Below are 17,630 nucleotides of genomic sequence, written 5' to 3'. Positions count from 1 at the left end.
TATCACTGCCTCATACAGATACCAGCTTAACCTCATGACCAGTGATGTAATCATTTCATAAGTCGACATTGCCCAGTACAGCAAAATGATAATCCCAATCACTCTCCCAGAGATGAGATACGCAACTACAGGCAATACATAGAGCATATAAGAGCTTACAAAACGCCACCATGTAAACAAATGAAACAACATTGTGACTAACATCTATATATCTAAGAAATGCGTTTGGCAAATTTGTTTCAACACGCTCTGGCCAGATCTGTCGTTATCTCAACCCTTCTGCCCCACGTTGGGCGCCAAAAAGGACTGTCGTGGTTTCAGCCCGGCCGGTAACAAAGGACCACGCAGCCGCTCGCTCACTCCTCCGCCCCCCTCCGGTGGGATGGGGAGGAGACAGAGGAGAGAAAAGGAAAAGAAACTGGAACCTCGAGGGTTGAGATAAAGGCAGTTTACTGGGACAAACACAAAAGAGATTACAACAACAACAACGGCACTAATGAAAAAAAGTATACAAAAAGAGTGATGCACAGTGCAACTGCTCACCACCCGGGACCCGACGCTCCGCCACTTCCCCCACCGAAAAAACAGAGACCACCCCCCGGCCCGCTCCCCATTTATATACTGGGCAGGATGTCACATGGTATGGAATAGCTCCTTGGCTAGTTCAGGTCAGCTGCCCCGGCTATGCTCCCACCTCCCAGGTTCCTGTAAAAATTAACTCTATCCCAGCTGAACCCAGGACAACACTCTAGTCTGACACTTCTTTGGGACAGACCTTCTAGACTGTCCCTCGTGAATGAAGTGAAAACTGCAGCACTGCGTGCACTGACCTCTTGCATTAAGACAGCCTGCTAGATTGGATCCGATCAATCGGTTTTACCATCAGGAATCTGCCAGCAGCTGTCAGAGCAGTAGCCTGTTCTCTAACCAGGAATCTCTCTCTTCTCTGCAGCCAAAACACTGTTACTGATCTCGGCAGGCTTCCTTAGTCACCCCTCAGCTCTGAAGAGATTTTTGTCATGAACATATTTCTTCTACCCCTCACCCTTGCCACCCTTCCCGATGACAACAATTTGAAGCTTAGTGCTTTTAGCCTTCTTACTTCAGAAACCCACTGATCAATTTTCTGCAGCTTTGACCTCACCAAAAGTGAGGGGATGTAAGGGGTGTTGCATGGAGCCAGCCCTGAGGTGGAAGGCAGGAAAAGACACAGAACCCTAAGCCCCCAGTCTGCTTTCTTTTTCAAGTCAGTCATTCCAAATCGGAAGCAACAGAACAGATACATACAATCTGTCCTCCTTTCACAAGGTGCTTTTGCTTCTCTCAGGTGCATTTGTGCTCTGTGTTGCATCAGAAAGATCTGATTTCTTCTGAAGACAGATCTAAGGATGCACTTGTAAAAGCATGCTTAAATTGTCAGGATAGAAATGTCTACAAACTGGGGTTTTTTGGGTGAAAACACACCCCATGCAAGAAAGCATGGGTCTGTATCTCTCACCCTGAGAGTAGGAATCACCTCCTCAAAACAAGCAGCTGAAATAGTGAATTCACTACTTGTGTCTAAGTATAGAGATTAAAAAAGCCCCACACATGCATGTGTATACACATGTAAAAACTGTTCCTACCTTTAAATAAACAGTGTGTTTTATATAATAATGCACCACATTTGTAGAAAAACATTAAGACATCAGATGTTATATTTTTGAAAACTTTAAATAGTACACATTTCCAAAAACCAGAGTCCTTGCGTGCTGAGATAAGACTGCACTCATTTGTTAGGCCTGATTTTACAGATTTTTTCCAGCCCCCATTGCCTTTCAAATAGTTTTAATTCTGTTGAGCAGTTTGCTTCTCTGATGAGGGTCATAACAGTCATAAACAATAAAAACAAGGCAGACCAATTCATGAGTTTATATTTAATAAATAAATTTTTATTTAAAAATATGCTCTCATTTATTCACAGTTTCAAGTCTGAAAAAGATAATACTACTCTTGATCGATTCAAACACAGCTAAACCCATTCACTTTCTGGGGTAAATGAAGTCCCAGTGATGGCTAATGTTTGCAAGAGTCTTGCATCAAAGCTAGAAAGGCACACATTTTTGTGCAGGATAGTAACTGTAATAGAAGTAGTGTGTCCACATATTCAACAGAAATTTCCTTGTGGGACTTCGGTTCATGTTACTGGTTAAAGTGTTTCAATGAAGCCTTGCTTACAAAGTGTATTTCATTAAATATCAAACCAGAGCAACTGTGAGATTACATTTTTATGCAAAACGTTTACATCACTGCAAAGCCCATTATCTGTAAGAGAAAAATCATTAATTTCTCCAATGTGAAAAATTGTTATGCTTATATCCAGGACCCCAAATTGGCATTTCAAACAAAGAAACGCTAGTAACCGAACCACCACAGCGTTCTCGCAGGATAGAAAGGAATTCCTGTTCTTTCCCAGATGTACAGTGTAACCACACAGGCGATATTAATTGCCTTCAATAAATACAAATATCACATGGGAAAAAATACCACTGATCCCATGCATAGCAAGGCACTGTTTCTGCTGTTTTGCAGCATTTCAGTCACTGAATTCCTCCATTACTATCTTCGTTATTTTGAGCCAGCTGTTCCAGTAAATTTAAGATTACCTCTATTCGTTCTAGCAGAGTCATACTTTTGTTAGCAGTTGCACGCAACAGCAGGGAGTAAACTTGCTTGTTTGTTTTAAGAACAACTTCTTCTTCATTAATGCCCCTAAAAAGAAAACAGATAATACAAACTATTAACCTGACCACAATATTTTGTTCTGCAAATTATCAAAACAATTATTACATAACAACATCGATGACCATCTCTGTGAAACCACATGGCTGGCGTTTTGATTTGAGTCTCTTACCTCCTCAGTTCTTATTTCCTACCATTTCACAGCACTGCAGTCAGAGCCTCTGTTTATACTGCAGGAGGGATAAGGCGTTCTGATTTTTATTCGGCTCCAGTCCATTTGATTAACTCATAATCCCAAGTCACGTCATAAACCATCTGAATCCAGCTCTCCAGGCCAAAACTCTGTACTTTTGTTTATGTTAGTGTCTGATCAGATCATGCCAAACGCAAACAGACACCTGAACACTCGGGACACACGGTCTCTTTGCTCCCCCTGCCATGAGCTCTCCCCTCTAAACCACTACGGACATAATTTTCCCGTTCAAGACTGAAGGCCATGATCTAGCCTCATTCTCTCAAGTTCCATGCATCTAAGCTATTTCCCTAGGATAGAGACTTTTCCATGTTCAATACCTCTGCACAAAAGAGCTTCTCTCTTTCGCCAGTCTGCAGTCTAAGCTCCCACCAATTTTCTCCATTTGACAAATATCATTGTAAATCCCTTATCAGACATGTGCTGGTCTTCTGCTTCAGCGCTGTCACCCCTCCTCTCTGCCACCCTGCTCTGCTACATTTAATGTCCAAGACTAATAAGTAAGTGACCCAAACCAGAAAAAAAGAAAGATAAAAATGCTGCCATTGATATTATAAATAAATAAAGCATGTATGTGTGCAAGCAGCAGTCAGTTTAATTGCAAATGCTTTGGGAATTACCAAGAAATGGTGAAGCAAATTAAATTCATAACACTTGGCAGAAATCAGACAGGTTTGTTTATTAAACAGAACAGGTAGTCAATAAAAAGCCACTGAAATGCAAAGTATTTCCAGGATAAGTTACAACAATTCCCAGAATGAAACATTACTTTCAATTACTACTTTCCTCCAATTTACATAGCCAAGTTCAGTTATGCTTATGTATTTAACTTTTAGAGGGTAAAACTCTGATTTCATCCAGTTTTATTGCTAGTCTGCAAGTTTCACTATCAAACATCAATTTTACCACATGTTCTCCTGTTCTCTGCCAAAGTGCATCTGAGACCCTGAAATAGCATTTGTGAGCTCCAATTTCCTCCCTTTTCAGCTATTATTAAAACAGAAGGCAGACGTTATCATCTACAAAGCAGAACTGAGGAAACGTACGCAAGATGTACACAAGGTACTAGAAAGGTTGAACAAAAGGTAGTTTTAAGCTTAGCCTCAATCCACCATCGTTTAAAAGAGTTTAACATGTTACAGCAACATTCCCATTTCACACTATTCAAATTAAAACTGTAACGCGTTCCCTATATGGAATCTTCAGTACAAAATCCCACTCCGGAGAGGCAATGATGAGGAATTAAATGGGGAAAAAACCCCCAAAACAAAAAAACAGCAGTTTTTTGGTTTACAACATTTACCCATATCCTAACAGAACTAAAACAATTTACTCCATTACTTGGGACATCTGCTTGGTTACATATAAATTATACTTTAATCCTCTGCATTTCACATATTCAGATTGCCACCTTGTGGAAGGTCTTTTTTAAGAAGTGAAAGCACCAAACAGTGCACCTAAACCACTGCTAAGAAAGCACACAGGCTTTCTTCTCATCTCATGTTTTTCTATTTATCAGTCTCCTACTATCACCAGATAAGTTACTGTGCAGAATAAATTCATTTCACAGTTTACTTCTGGCAAAATACCACTTGCATCAGCAATGCTTCAATCTGAAAAACTATTAACTTCCAACAATAAAAGAATTCTCTAGAACTATATACTAGAACTAATGACACATTTTCATAAATTAACTTTATATAACATTAGAAACAGCAGTAGTATGCTGCTGTAACTTCTGCAATCACACACATTTGCTGCTCAGGGAATAAAAGGTATTTTTTGGATCCCAAAAGCAACAACACACACATTCAAATCTAACCAACAAAAGCAATAGTGGTGGTGTAAGGAATTCCACTGCTGTACCTAATGCCAACAACACTTCAAGGTCAACACAAAAAGGAGAAGCCACGTTTGTTTTCAATTGCAGCAGCAAGACAGAAGATTGTTTTTTCACTGCACTCCATTAGGCATTAGAAAAATTCCTTAACGCCCACAAGTATCTTCCCCATATACATCCCTCTCTATTTACAGCGTTACTGATGTGCCTACATTTATTCTGAAGTATTTGGCTTGCTAAACTATGCTGTCACTGATATATTTTATCATCAAGATATATCAAAAGATCAGCAGTACACAGTAGTTTCTCCCCCACTAACTTTGAAGTGCTCTGTCACAGATGAAGACCAATGTCAATTAAGATAAAGGACACCATATAAGTGTACCTCATTCCCTGAACAAACATTTTGATTAAAAAAATAAACCAGTCAATGGGAAGTATGCCAGCAAAATTACAGCAGTACAAGTTAAACTGCTTTGTGTATGAATTTATACCTGTGAAGGACACAGGATTTATATCCTCTAAAGGGCAAGTTAGATATCACAGAGCATGATAAAGCATCAGTGATTCATAACTGTACCATGCATTTCAGACGACAATTACAAACTCTTATTTTCCTATCTGAATACAGCCATTCAAGTCTGACTTCTTTGTCCTCGCTCAGTCCTGGACTGCTATCATGAAAGAGGAGAGAAAAAAAGCTGTCTAGACACACTCAGTAAAGATGTTTCTTGGTCATTCCCTCGATTGCACTCAAAAACATAGAAAACTTGCACAATTTAGACAATCAAGGCATATCTCGGCTCCTTCTCCACACAGAAGAGTCACCTCCATAAAAGAATAAGTATCATACTGTCTAGCATGCTTAAGTGTACATAGTTTGTATGGATTTATGGATGAGAATCACATCTACGCACACATATCTAGGTTCAACTTACCCAATTTTTTTTTTGGTTGAAGTTAACAATTTAATGGATTGGAGGAGAAGGAATGACATTCTGGACTCAAAAATACTAAGCAGTTTCAATACTTCTTCTTTGTTAAGGCCAGTAGGGGAATCATTAGGTGACACATTCTCAGCACTACTTTTATCCTTGCTTTTCTACAAGAGGAAAACAGAAACCATTTCACTCAACCCCACCGTTAAAATGCACTGCAGTTAAGTCATACAACCACACTTGCAGGTTAGCTTACTCTTCACAGGAGTGGTACCAACATCACAACTGCTATGAGACCCTGTTTATGAGGCTTCATAAAGTAGTACAAGTAGTTAACAAGTAGCTAACAAGTAGTTAACTTGTGTACAGTTATGAGCTATGAGCTATGCCAACTGCCTGTGTTGTACTTACATATTGGAGTATTTAGTTATAAAAATGTCAGGAAAATAAAGACTTGACTACGACATCTGTTGCTCAAATTGTCAGCAAGGGATGAAAACATGTCAGCATACATTGCAAGTAATATAGGCATCAAGAACCTATTAAAACTAGCTAGAGATAACCTCCTACACTTTAATGTTTCAATATTAAAAATACTATGTAGAGACAATCCCCATTTATATTGTACATACAATCTTAAGTTCTTTAGGAAGACTTTTAAGGGATAATACAGAGTTCCACAGAAACCCATTCACTCAGTCACTCAGTATACATCCATATACAAACATGTTTTAATCCATCTCCAGATCATGTTCTAAATTTTTTTTATCCACTTCCACTTAAAGGCTAGAAGAGAACCCTGTCCACACTATTTAAGCAACTAGCTCTACTGAAAAGTAACCAAGCAATAACTTAATTGCCAAATGACCAGTTTTACAGGAATGCAAGAGATACAAGGGAGCAGATAATCAGACCACTTGACTTTTTTTTTTTTTACCTGTTCACTTTCTGCCACTAGCTCCTTTCTGATGAGCTGGAATGCACCCTTCGCTTTCACCATTATATCTAGGGCCCCAAACAAAGTCTTTAATTTCCCAGCACTGCTGTTCTGACCTAAAAAAAGTAAAAACAAAGGACACAAATGGCTTATGTTATGGATTGTACTTTTTCTTCCATCCAAAGATTTCAAGAGTTCTCATGAGAAAAGCATGTATTGTCCTAGTCAACTGAAAACTGGTAAGATAAAAATGTCTCTTCTCTCCTGAAGAAAATTCTATTCTGAGAAGCAGATTACTCCTGCTCTCATATACAAAGTTATCTAAAAATGAAATTACATAGGTAATGGTACTTTAGAAAGCTGTTGTAGTAAGACAGAGCTAGACTTACTTGCCATCTGGAATTCTGCAAATGCCACTCTTTCCAGCTGCACACGAAGAAACTCACAGGGTGCATCCTTCAAGAGTTGGAAGAGTCGTACTGCCTTACTGTAATGAAGATCAGCAAGTACTCGGTGTTGTTTCCTCAAATGTTCATCACCAACCTGCACTCAAAGTAGGATACATAGTAAATCCCAGAGAATGTGTATGTCCATGAGGTAACCATTAGAAAAAAAACCTGCATATGTTGGTACATGAGGTACTAACAATTGTTCCCCAGCTCATTTCATAATGGTTCATCTAAAGGTCTGCACATTTCTAGAAGACGTCATCAGCCTGCCATCTTTGAAGCTATTGTAATTTCATAGCTAATGCTAACAAATTCACACCAAGTTGAATTAAGTTAACTATAAAGAATAGTAATTTGGAAAAAAGAATTTAAAAAAAAAAATCAGAAAGTGACATGCAAGTCTACACTAAGGTGTTAATAAATCATATGCTAATGTTCTAGCAGAAGGCTGTCTGCTTATATATCATAAGAGTGGCTGGGATGCAAAACCAAACCAAAGAAAATATTTATCATCGATGCTTCTGTTATGAGAGAATAGACAGAACCATAAAGCTCAATACACTCTATAAAAGACAGACTGCTCTTAAAAGTAACATTATATTTCACAATGATTTGCAAATAAACCACCTCATATTTCTTTGGTTAAATCCTTTAAATAAATATACCCCAACTACAGGTAGAAGGATAAATATCAATCTCCACACACACTGGACATGTTAAGTGTGGAACCTATACAGAAGAACAAAACAGTTTGTACTAATACCTGGTTTCTCAGGCAACTGTGGTACATTGAAGCAAGCCTGTGGTGGATGGTTGCAGCTCTGTATTGGCAGAGAGGCTGTCGTGCAGACACTGTATCAACATCGCAGTATTTCAGGGACTTCTTCATGGCCTCACTAACTTCTTTCTCTATCTACAAAATAAAACAAAGAAGCGTAGTGTGATTACTTTGAAACTAGAACACCACTACGTGCAAGTGTAAGGGTTAAATCTCTATTTGCGGCATTATCTTTTCATTAAGCAAAACCTTGAAAATGCAAGTGACTAAACATTTTATAGTTTGTAAGAACTACTTCACAAAAGTTCTTCAATCTAATGAAGTTTTACAAGTTATTCCAATATCAATTTTGCTCCCTGTTTAGTTTTTCAGGAAGACAATAGCATATTTTACCAGATGTTGACACAATTGTTCTTCGTTACCTGTTCCTGAGCCTTTCGAGATAGTGGAGCATAATCCTGCTGTAGAGTTGCCATAGTGAAATATGTAGTAGACAGCTCCCAGTTCACAGAATCCCAAACAGCTGGATGCACATCTCTCTTACCCAGTGATCTTAATGCCTTCAGATAGTAGTCAACAGCCTACAGATTATAAAATAATATACACACATGGTTACCGCTTTACTCATTCTCAAGGAAGCATTCCAAAATAATCTGTCTGAGCCTTCTTCAGTATTTTCCTTACACCCGTTTTGGTCATAACTTTAATCCTGACCATGCATTTCTGTCTGCCTTCTGTGTAGTATTGCAGTCTGTTAAACATCAGGATTTGAAAGTCACAGCGTGTCATATATGACAGCAATGGATGCAAACCTCAACAACAATACTGAAGCCTATACAGCAAGGATTAAGATAATATGAAAGCAGGAGAGGTATCCCAAGTTATTACATCAAGACTTACAAATATTTACAAATATATTTACAAATGTTCTATGGTAAAAGGCATATTAGGGTATGGGCCATTCTAAAAATAGTATCATGTTACCTTATTATAATAAAGTGCCTCTTCTGGGGAAAACTCTCTTTTGAAGTCACCTTCAGTTGCACAGTGCGCTTGAGCACAAATTCTCATCAGTCTTCCCGTGTTGCACAGCAGCAGAGCAGCATTGGTTGCATCATCAATTGACTCAAAATTCTGAATTCCTTCTTCAAAGCAAGAGAAGCTTTTCTTCCAGAGTTGCTGCTCTGTCGTCGATACAGTTTTACTCACTAGGGTTAAGACACAAGGCTTACCAACTCATTCAAATTCTTGAAAGATACTGAACAAACATTGCCATTATGTTCTTTTTCTCGTTTTAGAGTTTAAGGGTGGTAAATGATTCTGAAGACCCAATTCATGGAAAATACTCTTAAGAAAACCTCAAACATTAAAATCTTAATACCTAAAGTACGCTATTACACATACTATACTTTCAAAAGAATTGTGATAACATGACAGACAAAAACCAGGGTAAATTAACAGGATAAACGTAGTTGTTTGGGTTTTTTTTCTCCACAGTAATATTCCGGGTACTAGTTACTTCTATAAACATACAGTATGAAACAAGTAAAAAGTGACTTTTACAGGCAAGTGACATTCAGTCTTTGAGCTTTGACTTCAGCTAAATAGCAGTTCTGCAAAACCACAGAGATTATGAAAAATTACAAAATTAAAAGTCCAACCCCAAATCTTTCAAATATTAATTGGACAAAGGTCACAGAAAAAAGCCAGTATTTGCAAGACTGGAGCTATTTACAATGGACCACCAGCATCTAATTTGTTCTAGCTCATATAAAACTGTTGTCCTGTTTTTGGCTGGGATAGAGTTAGTTTTCTTTTTAGTAGCTGGTATAGTGTTATGTCTTGGATTCAGTATGAGAAGAATGCTGATAACACACTGATGTTTTCAGTTGCTGCTAAACAGTCCAGGATTTTTCAACTTCTGATGCCCAGCCAGCAAGAAGGCTGGAGAGGCACAAGAATCTGGGAGAGGACACAGCCAGGGCAGCTGACCCCAACTGGCCAAAGGGATATTCCATACCATGTGATGTCATGCCCAGTATATAAACTGGGGGGAGTTGGCCTTGGGGACAGATCGCTGCTCGGGAACTAACTGGGTGTCAATCAGCAGGTGGTGAGCAATTGCATTATGCATCACTTGTTTTGTATATTCCAATTATTTTTTAATTATTATTTTTTTATTATTATTATTTTCTTCCTTTCTGTTCTAGTAAACTGTTCTTATCTCAACCCACAAGTTTTACTCCCCCCCTCCCCCCCCCCAATTCTGTCCCCCTTCCGACTGGGTGCTGGGAGTAAAGTCAGTGAGCAGCTGCGTGGCACTTAGCTGCTGGCTGGGGTTAAACCATGACACTTGTAGACAAGACATTATTGGTTTTGCTTTCAAAAAACAAAAACCCATCAAACACCTTAGCCTACCAGGTTGCCCTTAGGCAACCTCCATTTCCTAAAAAAAACCCCAAAACCAAAACAAAAAAACAAAAAACCCCCACAAAACCCACCAAACAAACAAAAACACCACAAAAAAACAAACACAAAAAACCCCTGAACACAACAATACAAAACCCAAAGAAACAGAAAAAAAAAACCCAAAAACAAAACCCAAGAAAACCCAAAAGCAAAGCCTCCAAGGATTTACTTACCAAAAAATGTATAGACTGACTTCACTGAAACTATTCTTATGTTTAAATTACGTTTACGCTTTTTCATGCTGGGCTAAACCAAACACATCAAGAATGCAACATGCCCTCCCTTCTATAACTGAGTTGGTTTAAAGTTTCCATCATGTTTGTTGAGGGCATTCTACACACTTCAAAAGAATGTCTCCAAAGCTATAGATTCCATTATTCAGTTTAGGCTCAATTAAGTACAATGTACAAGCCACAGTAAATCTATTGTGGACAAATACTTACAATGGACATTAAAGTTACATAACATCAATTACAGAAAATTATTTACTACTAAGTTCTTTAAATGTCGTCTTTGTAATCAGAAATACTCAAGATTTCTCGCACTATTAGTGAACACGATCATTATTGTAGCTCCGCGGAACAGTAAGAAGTGGAAAAAAAGAATACTTGCCCAGTCTCTCAGTCTGCACTGCAGCAGCCTGGTTCATGTAAAACACTCCAATCTCGTTCCTGATATTGCCCATCCTCTTTAGTACCTGTATATGCTGCTCTGGATTTTGGTTTTTTAGATTACTAAAAAGTAAGATTTCATAAGCTGCTTCGTAACATTTACAGCTGACAGAAAGTTGGCATTCCAAGTCTGTGGACAAATCTGTAGCCCAGGCAAACACTAGAAAACAAAATGCAAAGCCTGCATGTCAAACAGTATTTCCAAACAAACTTACATCTGTGATAGTCTAGAGGAAAATGCCAAAAAAGATGACCAAGTATAACAATCATGTCAGAACAATCCCACAATTTCTGCAGATAAGTAAAATTTACCCATTACTTAAACAATGTCTCCCATTATTTTACAGCTTCAGGCATGTCATACAATACCTTGACAACCTCCTTACATATGACAGGCACAATAAGCTTTCTCTGAAAAAAACAGAGCTGAAGCTTAATAAACCCTCCTCCAGAAATGTTATGAGTGCATGGTTTTGAGGAAGCACAATGAAATTACGTCTGTCACATAACTGCATTATGGCAGTTATCTTGTATCAGTATCATACCTTGGCACCTGGATTCTCTATGAAGACTGTGTAATATTTCCTGATCTTCTTTTGTCTGGTAATTATACTCTTCAAGATATGCAGCTCTGTTGTTTGCATTCTGAGCAAGCATTAATTGGATATCTCCACAAAGGGTTAAACACTGACAAAGAAATACTAACACTTCAGGAAGCATGCTGGCGCAGAGACAACAGTAGGTATCTGTTAGAAAAAAAATTCCATGGATGAGGGAGCAGGAAAAGAAAAGAATTAAACATCAAAAGGTTTGGCACAGACTGACAATATAATTGGGTTTTATGTAACCTGTCACACTTATTCTCTGTATGCAGACAACACATGTTCTTCTAAGAAGAACTAACCTATTTTAAAGTCATAGTTGCTCTACACAGCTGACAGTTTGAAAAAGAGCCACTATGTTGACCAAGTTGAGCAGTGAATCTGGTAATTACAAATGCTAATCTTAGATTTGACTGAAGGAAAACCGACTTTCTACAGATTAACTCAAATGAGATATAGCATGAAAAATTAAATTCCACAAGGTACAGTTTAAACTCGATTCTCAAGTCTTTAAAAGACTGAAAGCTGAAGAATGCTTTGAGTTATTGATAAGCATTGTGTTAAGATCAAGCACTCTTGCTTTATAAGCCTCCTCCCGCCCCAAGCCCTACAAATACTGAAGCAAAATAGCAGCACTACAGTACTAAGCTAATGACATTTTCTGATTAGTTATTCTCATTATGGTAGTAATATTCTGAACAGCCTGATTTTCCTTCCTTCGTTTTCCTCAGTAATACTTGAACATGTATTTCATTTTAGAAGAGTATCCAATTCAGCTGATGAACAAGTTTGGTACTTCTGAGTCAGGAATATATTTAAATCAAATGGGAACCACCAGGCATTTCCAGGCAAAAAACGTCTGCTTGCAGCGATAGCACTTAGACCACAGAACACTGTCTTGGTCTTGGCACCAGGACTGACTCTCCCAGCTTCAAATGCTCTGAAGCTCCAAATCTGCACTGTAAGTTTCCCAATCTGTCAAAATGGGAGCACCTTTCTACCAGTGACAGGAGTTATTCTTACTACAGACTTCCCTGCTGAATAATGAGCTAGACGCTTAGTTTAACTAAACACACAGTTGTCAGACTTGTCACTGCATGCCACTAGGATAAATCATGCACAAGAGAAGTATCTGATATCATGAAAGGTTTATACAGTCAATGGTACAGATGACAAACACATTCTAGCAACTCACCATGGCACTGTAAAGCCAGCTTGATGTATCGTAATGCTCTCCCATATTTCTGTAGAATCATAGCAGCATCAGATAGGACATAATAAGCCTTTGATGACTTCAGAATGAGCTGGAGTTTCATTTTATATTGCCACGATCCGGGAATCATTCCTGACTGACTGCAATGCTTACCCTTCTGAAATGAGCCCACTGTAACATGGAACAGAACCTCATCAGTAAATCTCATCTCCATAACATATGCCAGAGGTTGGACACAACTTCATCAGCATACAGACAGAATTTAAACTGCCTTATTACAGCTCTGCACAAGTAGAGTTATGCCAACTTGTCTGCCACTACATTTTTCATCTGCAAAATGGACCCATTACTTGGAACTTCTCCACATACTCCACCTGACAGTGGGATGCTTGAACACAGTAAGCACAGTGACAATGCAGCTGACCTCTCACACTTTAAACAGCCACTGCACCTGTGTCTCAAAAACTAAGACTATTCCGTTAGGTAGCAGTAGAAAAGAACAGGAAAGCCACAGGCATAGTTTGCCATGTTCTCCACCAAATCCTTAGGATATACGCTCTGCTTCTTTATGAACAGTCTCAAAGTGAGAAAGACTCCATTTGTGGGTTTAGCCTCCAGCACAGGAGGAACTGGATAACCCGGTCCTTCCCACAAGAAAAAACAATGTCTGTCTCACACTCATTTCAAGACATTCTCAGCATCAGATTATGAAGGTTCCCTCTTCAATGCTGCAGCAGTTATGGAACCAGAAAGAACAGGCCACTGAGTTTAAGTGTACCGATGGACAGAATTTTGTCGTGACAATATTTGCACACAGAAATGAATCTCTTGTTTACAGGTGGACCTACAAGGCCTGACTTGCAAGCCCGCTATCTTTCGTAAGTTATAGAAGAACTACATGTTTACATTAGGACAAAGACAAATCTAATACGGTAACACCTCATGCAGTTGAAGACACAGAATGCACATATACTGTATCTATATACTAATCAGAAGTAGTTTTCTTCAAGAATTAAGAGCACTTATCCTTTCTGTATCTACGTAAACATACACATGTAGCAGAAAAACTACATAATTTGCATGGCAGGCAACAAACCAACCCACACAGTGGAGAAGCAAAAGTTTCTCCCTTCTGTTTGAACTATTTTTCTCTAGGCTGAATTCAATCCTTATGACCTAAGCAAGCAGCACCATTGCTACTTCAGGGAACAACTCCAGCACAGCTCCAGAAATCAACCAAAGTATTTTTTTCTGATCTGTGCTATATTTATCTCCTTCAACCCCCAGGAAACACTTGTTTCTAAACAGAAAAAGTTATCGTGTGGACATTCTCCTTGCCAGCTGTCAAGCAGCCGCAATGTGTCATCAGTTCCAAATTCTTCTGAAGGCAGAAGACAAGAGCCTGGCTGCAGGAGAGCTGAAAGAAGCACACTGTTCTTGCTGAGCTGACCTAGGTAAAATTTCTCAGTAGGTCTTGGTAAAAATTAGTTTCACAGTCCACATTAACAGTACCATGCAGAATTTATGTAAGCTTAATATAACTTTCTGATGGAGGTGTTAAATTCTGTGGTCACATATCTGATAAAAACTAAGAAAGCATGCATACATCTCCAGGTCACTGACATTCAAGAGACAATCACAAAATTGGAAGTGAAACCTGAGAACACTTAAATGAATAACTCGGAACTGAACTTGCTTACTATTTAGAGATTTTCAAAGGGGGAAGGGAGAAAAAAAGAAAGAATAAAGAATTGTAAAAATATTGAAGACTTAAATTTCTTTCTGAGTTATGCTTGAGAGAACTGCAGAGAACTCTACTACCTTCAGAAAAGTCTACGGCACTCCAGAGAAAAATAAAATACAGACTATAGTCTGAAACTTCTGGAGTTTGAGTATTTAAGCAAACAAAACATCTTTTATTTTCTGCTTCCTTCTGCAATTGTAGAGGTACAAGAAAGAAAACAAAATCCTAGTTAGCATTTTATATGCAGTTCAGAAGCAAGCATAATGTAGCAGAAAAAACTGCCAGAAGTAAGAAGTTCTTCCACAAAACTTCCAAGTCACAAAAAAAGAATGAAGACTGTTTTAAAAACAACCCACACAACTAACGGGGCTCCACACACCAAACTCCAAAATACTAAGCCCTTATGGAAGTCATCTGCAAGCCATATCTAAATATGGTCCAGTAAAATTATATGTTTACTAATAAAGGATGCTTTGATATGCAAAAATATCCCAAATGAGCTATTCTTTTCATACTTAAAAAGGAACACACTGTTCTCCAATTCTCAGTATACTGCTTTTGCTTATGCAATAGTGTAATTAGTGACTTCCAAGTACACTGTTTTGACAATCAAAATAAAAGTAGCAGCACTGTGTGTTGGCACTGGAAATGTCTTATTTGCACAACAATACAACTTACTTTTGTCTAAAAACAATGCCATCTGTTTTTCCAGACACTCAGGACCACCACTGGTGGATTCATCTTCATATTTCAATGGGATTGGTGTGCTGGGGTCAGCTGCAGGAAGGTCACCCTCTTTTTTAACACTGCTGTCAACAGACTTCAAGCCCTGCAAGAAGAAATCATTTAATTCACCTTGAAGGCAATATCTAGCAAATACAGAATACATCAAGAGTTGGGTACTAGGTGAAACATCATTAGAAATTTGATGGTAAATTTACCTCCAGGACATAGTTGAGCACTAGCCTGCAGCGCTCCTCGGTGCCATGGCAGACAGGAAATGCACAGCTAGGCTTCATTAAGGGGGCAGCAGGGAAGGAATAAGAAGAAAATAAATGTTCAACACGTGAAACATCAAAATTACTGGCTAGAAGATACAAATGAGAGACAGCATTAAGAAAACCTGTAAAGGGAACTGAACTCTACACTATGAAGTGTCACAGTATTTCTTTCCTTTATCTCAGTGAGCAATTCATGTATCTGGTCATCTACACTTGGTCTCTCCTGGTAATCCCAAAGACAATGCAAAGAAGAGAAGAGATGAGATGATGCTATTCCATAACAGTAATTACAAAAGTATCCACAGATGGTCTGCGATGCAGACCCAGGAAGACAAGCAGATTCAATACTATACAGAAACCACTTCCTCAGCCTATACATCCAAGTTGCACTTTCAACACCTTTGAGCAACTCAATGCCTTGGGTTTGGGGTTTTTGAGGGCAGGGAGAAGGGTGGGGGTGGTGTACTTTTGTTTTCTTCTGGGATAGAGTAGAAGGGGGAGAAGAAAGGGGAAATTAAGTGCTTCTGCACCTGTACAAGTTGTTGTATTTTCAGCTGATGGACCTTGAAGTGTTAGAAATTAAGATAGCAACAAGAGTTACAATTTTTTTTTAAATTTTTTTTTTTTTTTTTTTTTTTTTTTTTTTTTTTAGGAAATCTTGTTCTTTGTACAGACATTAGAAAAAAGGTTTAGCTTTTCACCAATGAGAGTCATTTCACAATCATATCCCTATATAGGCAAGACAAGCAAAACACCAGAACAAAAGTAAAATTCTATGAACAGTTTCTTCACTGATCTTCCCAGTTTCTCATATTCTTCTATTTTGTTTCAATAATAATGCACAGAAAGTGCAATGAAGGTAGCAGTATTACACTTCTGCTGATTCGTTTATGAAGCACATGTATGTCAATGAAGTTTGTCAATGAACATACTTACGGTTATGCACCCAGCTGTCCCCTTACACACAATATACACACATGTGCAGAGTAAAGCTCCATCTCTCTTTTAAAATTAACTATAACCAGAACTTCAAGGAGTCAAATTGCTGTATTCTGACCAGTTACCATGGAAAGACAAATCAAAGAAGGAAATCAAAGACTAATTCTGTGGACATGAAGTAGCTGATGCTCCCAGAAAAAAACCCCAAACGTTAATATTGCTCCAGGAAAAATAATACTAAAATAACCTAGGTATCCACACAAACTTGTGGTCATCTACAGCTCGTACACATGGCCACAGTTGGCAATATTTTCTCTCTTAGAGTGACAGGAATAGTTTTTGTGTAGTCAGCTATGCAGAATCATGTCGCAACAGACACGTGCAAGGTGGCAGAGAAAAATCTACATTAAACCTGCTACACTGTAAAATTCAAAGACCTCAAATTTTATGAGCAGCTCACGAAAAGTTTCTTTCCCCACTGCCTCATGCTTCAGTTCACCTGAAGACAAAACTAACAGGTAACTGAATTTCAATAACAAACCTTGCTACATGAAATAAATCTTTCAAGAAACCCTTAAAAAAATCCATGACTTCACTTACACGTATTCGATGAACAGACTTGTATTTTTCTGGTACCGATAACTCTCCAACAGATTTGATTATAGCCACTGCTTTATTGTCATCTGGTGGATCAGAACTGTTACTGTAAGAACCATTTTCATCACTGTCTGGCATTTCTTCCTCTTCCTCGCTATAACTTTCATCAGAATTTCCATTTATAGGGAAGTCTGTACTGTCTTCTTTTTTAGGTTCATCCAACTGAAAAAGCTCTGATAACATGTAGTTTGCTGAAGCAATAATCTTTTCAAATAAGAAAAAAAAAGTAGTGTTTTATTTTCAAGTTCATTTTTTTCTTTTGAGAGGCAGCAGCAATATAATTTGTCTTAGAATAAGGAATAAACAGTACATGCAAGTAGATATTTGATAAGCTGTAAATACAGCCTGTATGCGCGCGCGCGCACACACACACTGTATGACTGTTTGTTTTAGCATTGAATTTTTAACAACATTTAAG

The 17,630-nt window shown here is 38.3% G+C and overlaps 1 protein-coding gene across 4 annotated transcripts in view; it reads right to left on the bottom strand.

Annotated features, from left to right (window-relative positions):
* Positions 1-744: 744 nt before the first annotated feature.
* EDRF1 (erythroid differentiation regulatory factor 1) overlaps positions 745-17,630 on the bottom strand; it is a 28,182-nt gene continuing 11,296 nt past the window's right edge. For 3 of the 4 annotated variants that reach the window (XM_049809553.1, XM_049809554.1, XM_049809555.1), the window contains 13 exons: positions 17,156-17,416; positions 15,557-15,628; positions 15,294-15,444; positions 12,854-13,042; positions 11,602-11,802; positions 10,994-11,216; positions 8,901-9,120; positions 8,339-8,497; positions 7,902-8,051; positions 7,079-7,232; positions 6,690-6,805; positions 5,753-5,916; positions 745-2,751 (listed from right to left, as the gene is read on the bottom strand). In XM_049809553.1, coding sequence (XP_049665510.1) covers positions 2,580-2,751; positions 5,753-5,916; positions 6,690-6,805; positions 7,079-7,232; positions 7,902-8,051; positions 8,339-8,497; positions 8,901-9,120; positions 10,994-11,216; positions 11,602-11,802; positions 12,854-13,042; positions 15,294-15,444; positions 15,557-15,628; positions 17,156-17,416 — 2,232 coding nt within the window. In that variant the 3' untranslated portion in view covers positions 745-2,579. The remainder of the gene's footprint in view (positions 2,752-5,752; positions 5,917-6,689; positions 6,806-7,078; positions 7,233-7,901; positions 8,052-8,338; positions 8,498-8,900; positions 9,121-10,993; positions 11,217-11,601; positions 11,803-12,853; positions 13,043-15,293; positions 15,445-15,556; positions 15,629-17,155; positions 17,417-17,630) is intronic. The other variant, XM_049809556.1, reaches the window with a different exon arrangement.

The sequence above is a fragment of the Accipiter gentilis genome, chromosome 9 (genome assembly GCF_929443795.1).
Source record: "Accipiter gentilis chromosome 9, bAccGen1.1, whole genome shotgun sequence".
Taxonomy (NCBI): domain Eukaryota; kingdom Metazoa; phylum Chordata; class Aves; order Accipitriformes; family Accipitridae; genus Astur; species Astur gentilis.
This window is presented reverse-complemented; position numbering and strand designations above follow the sequence as displayed.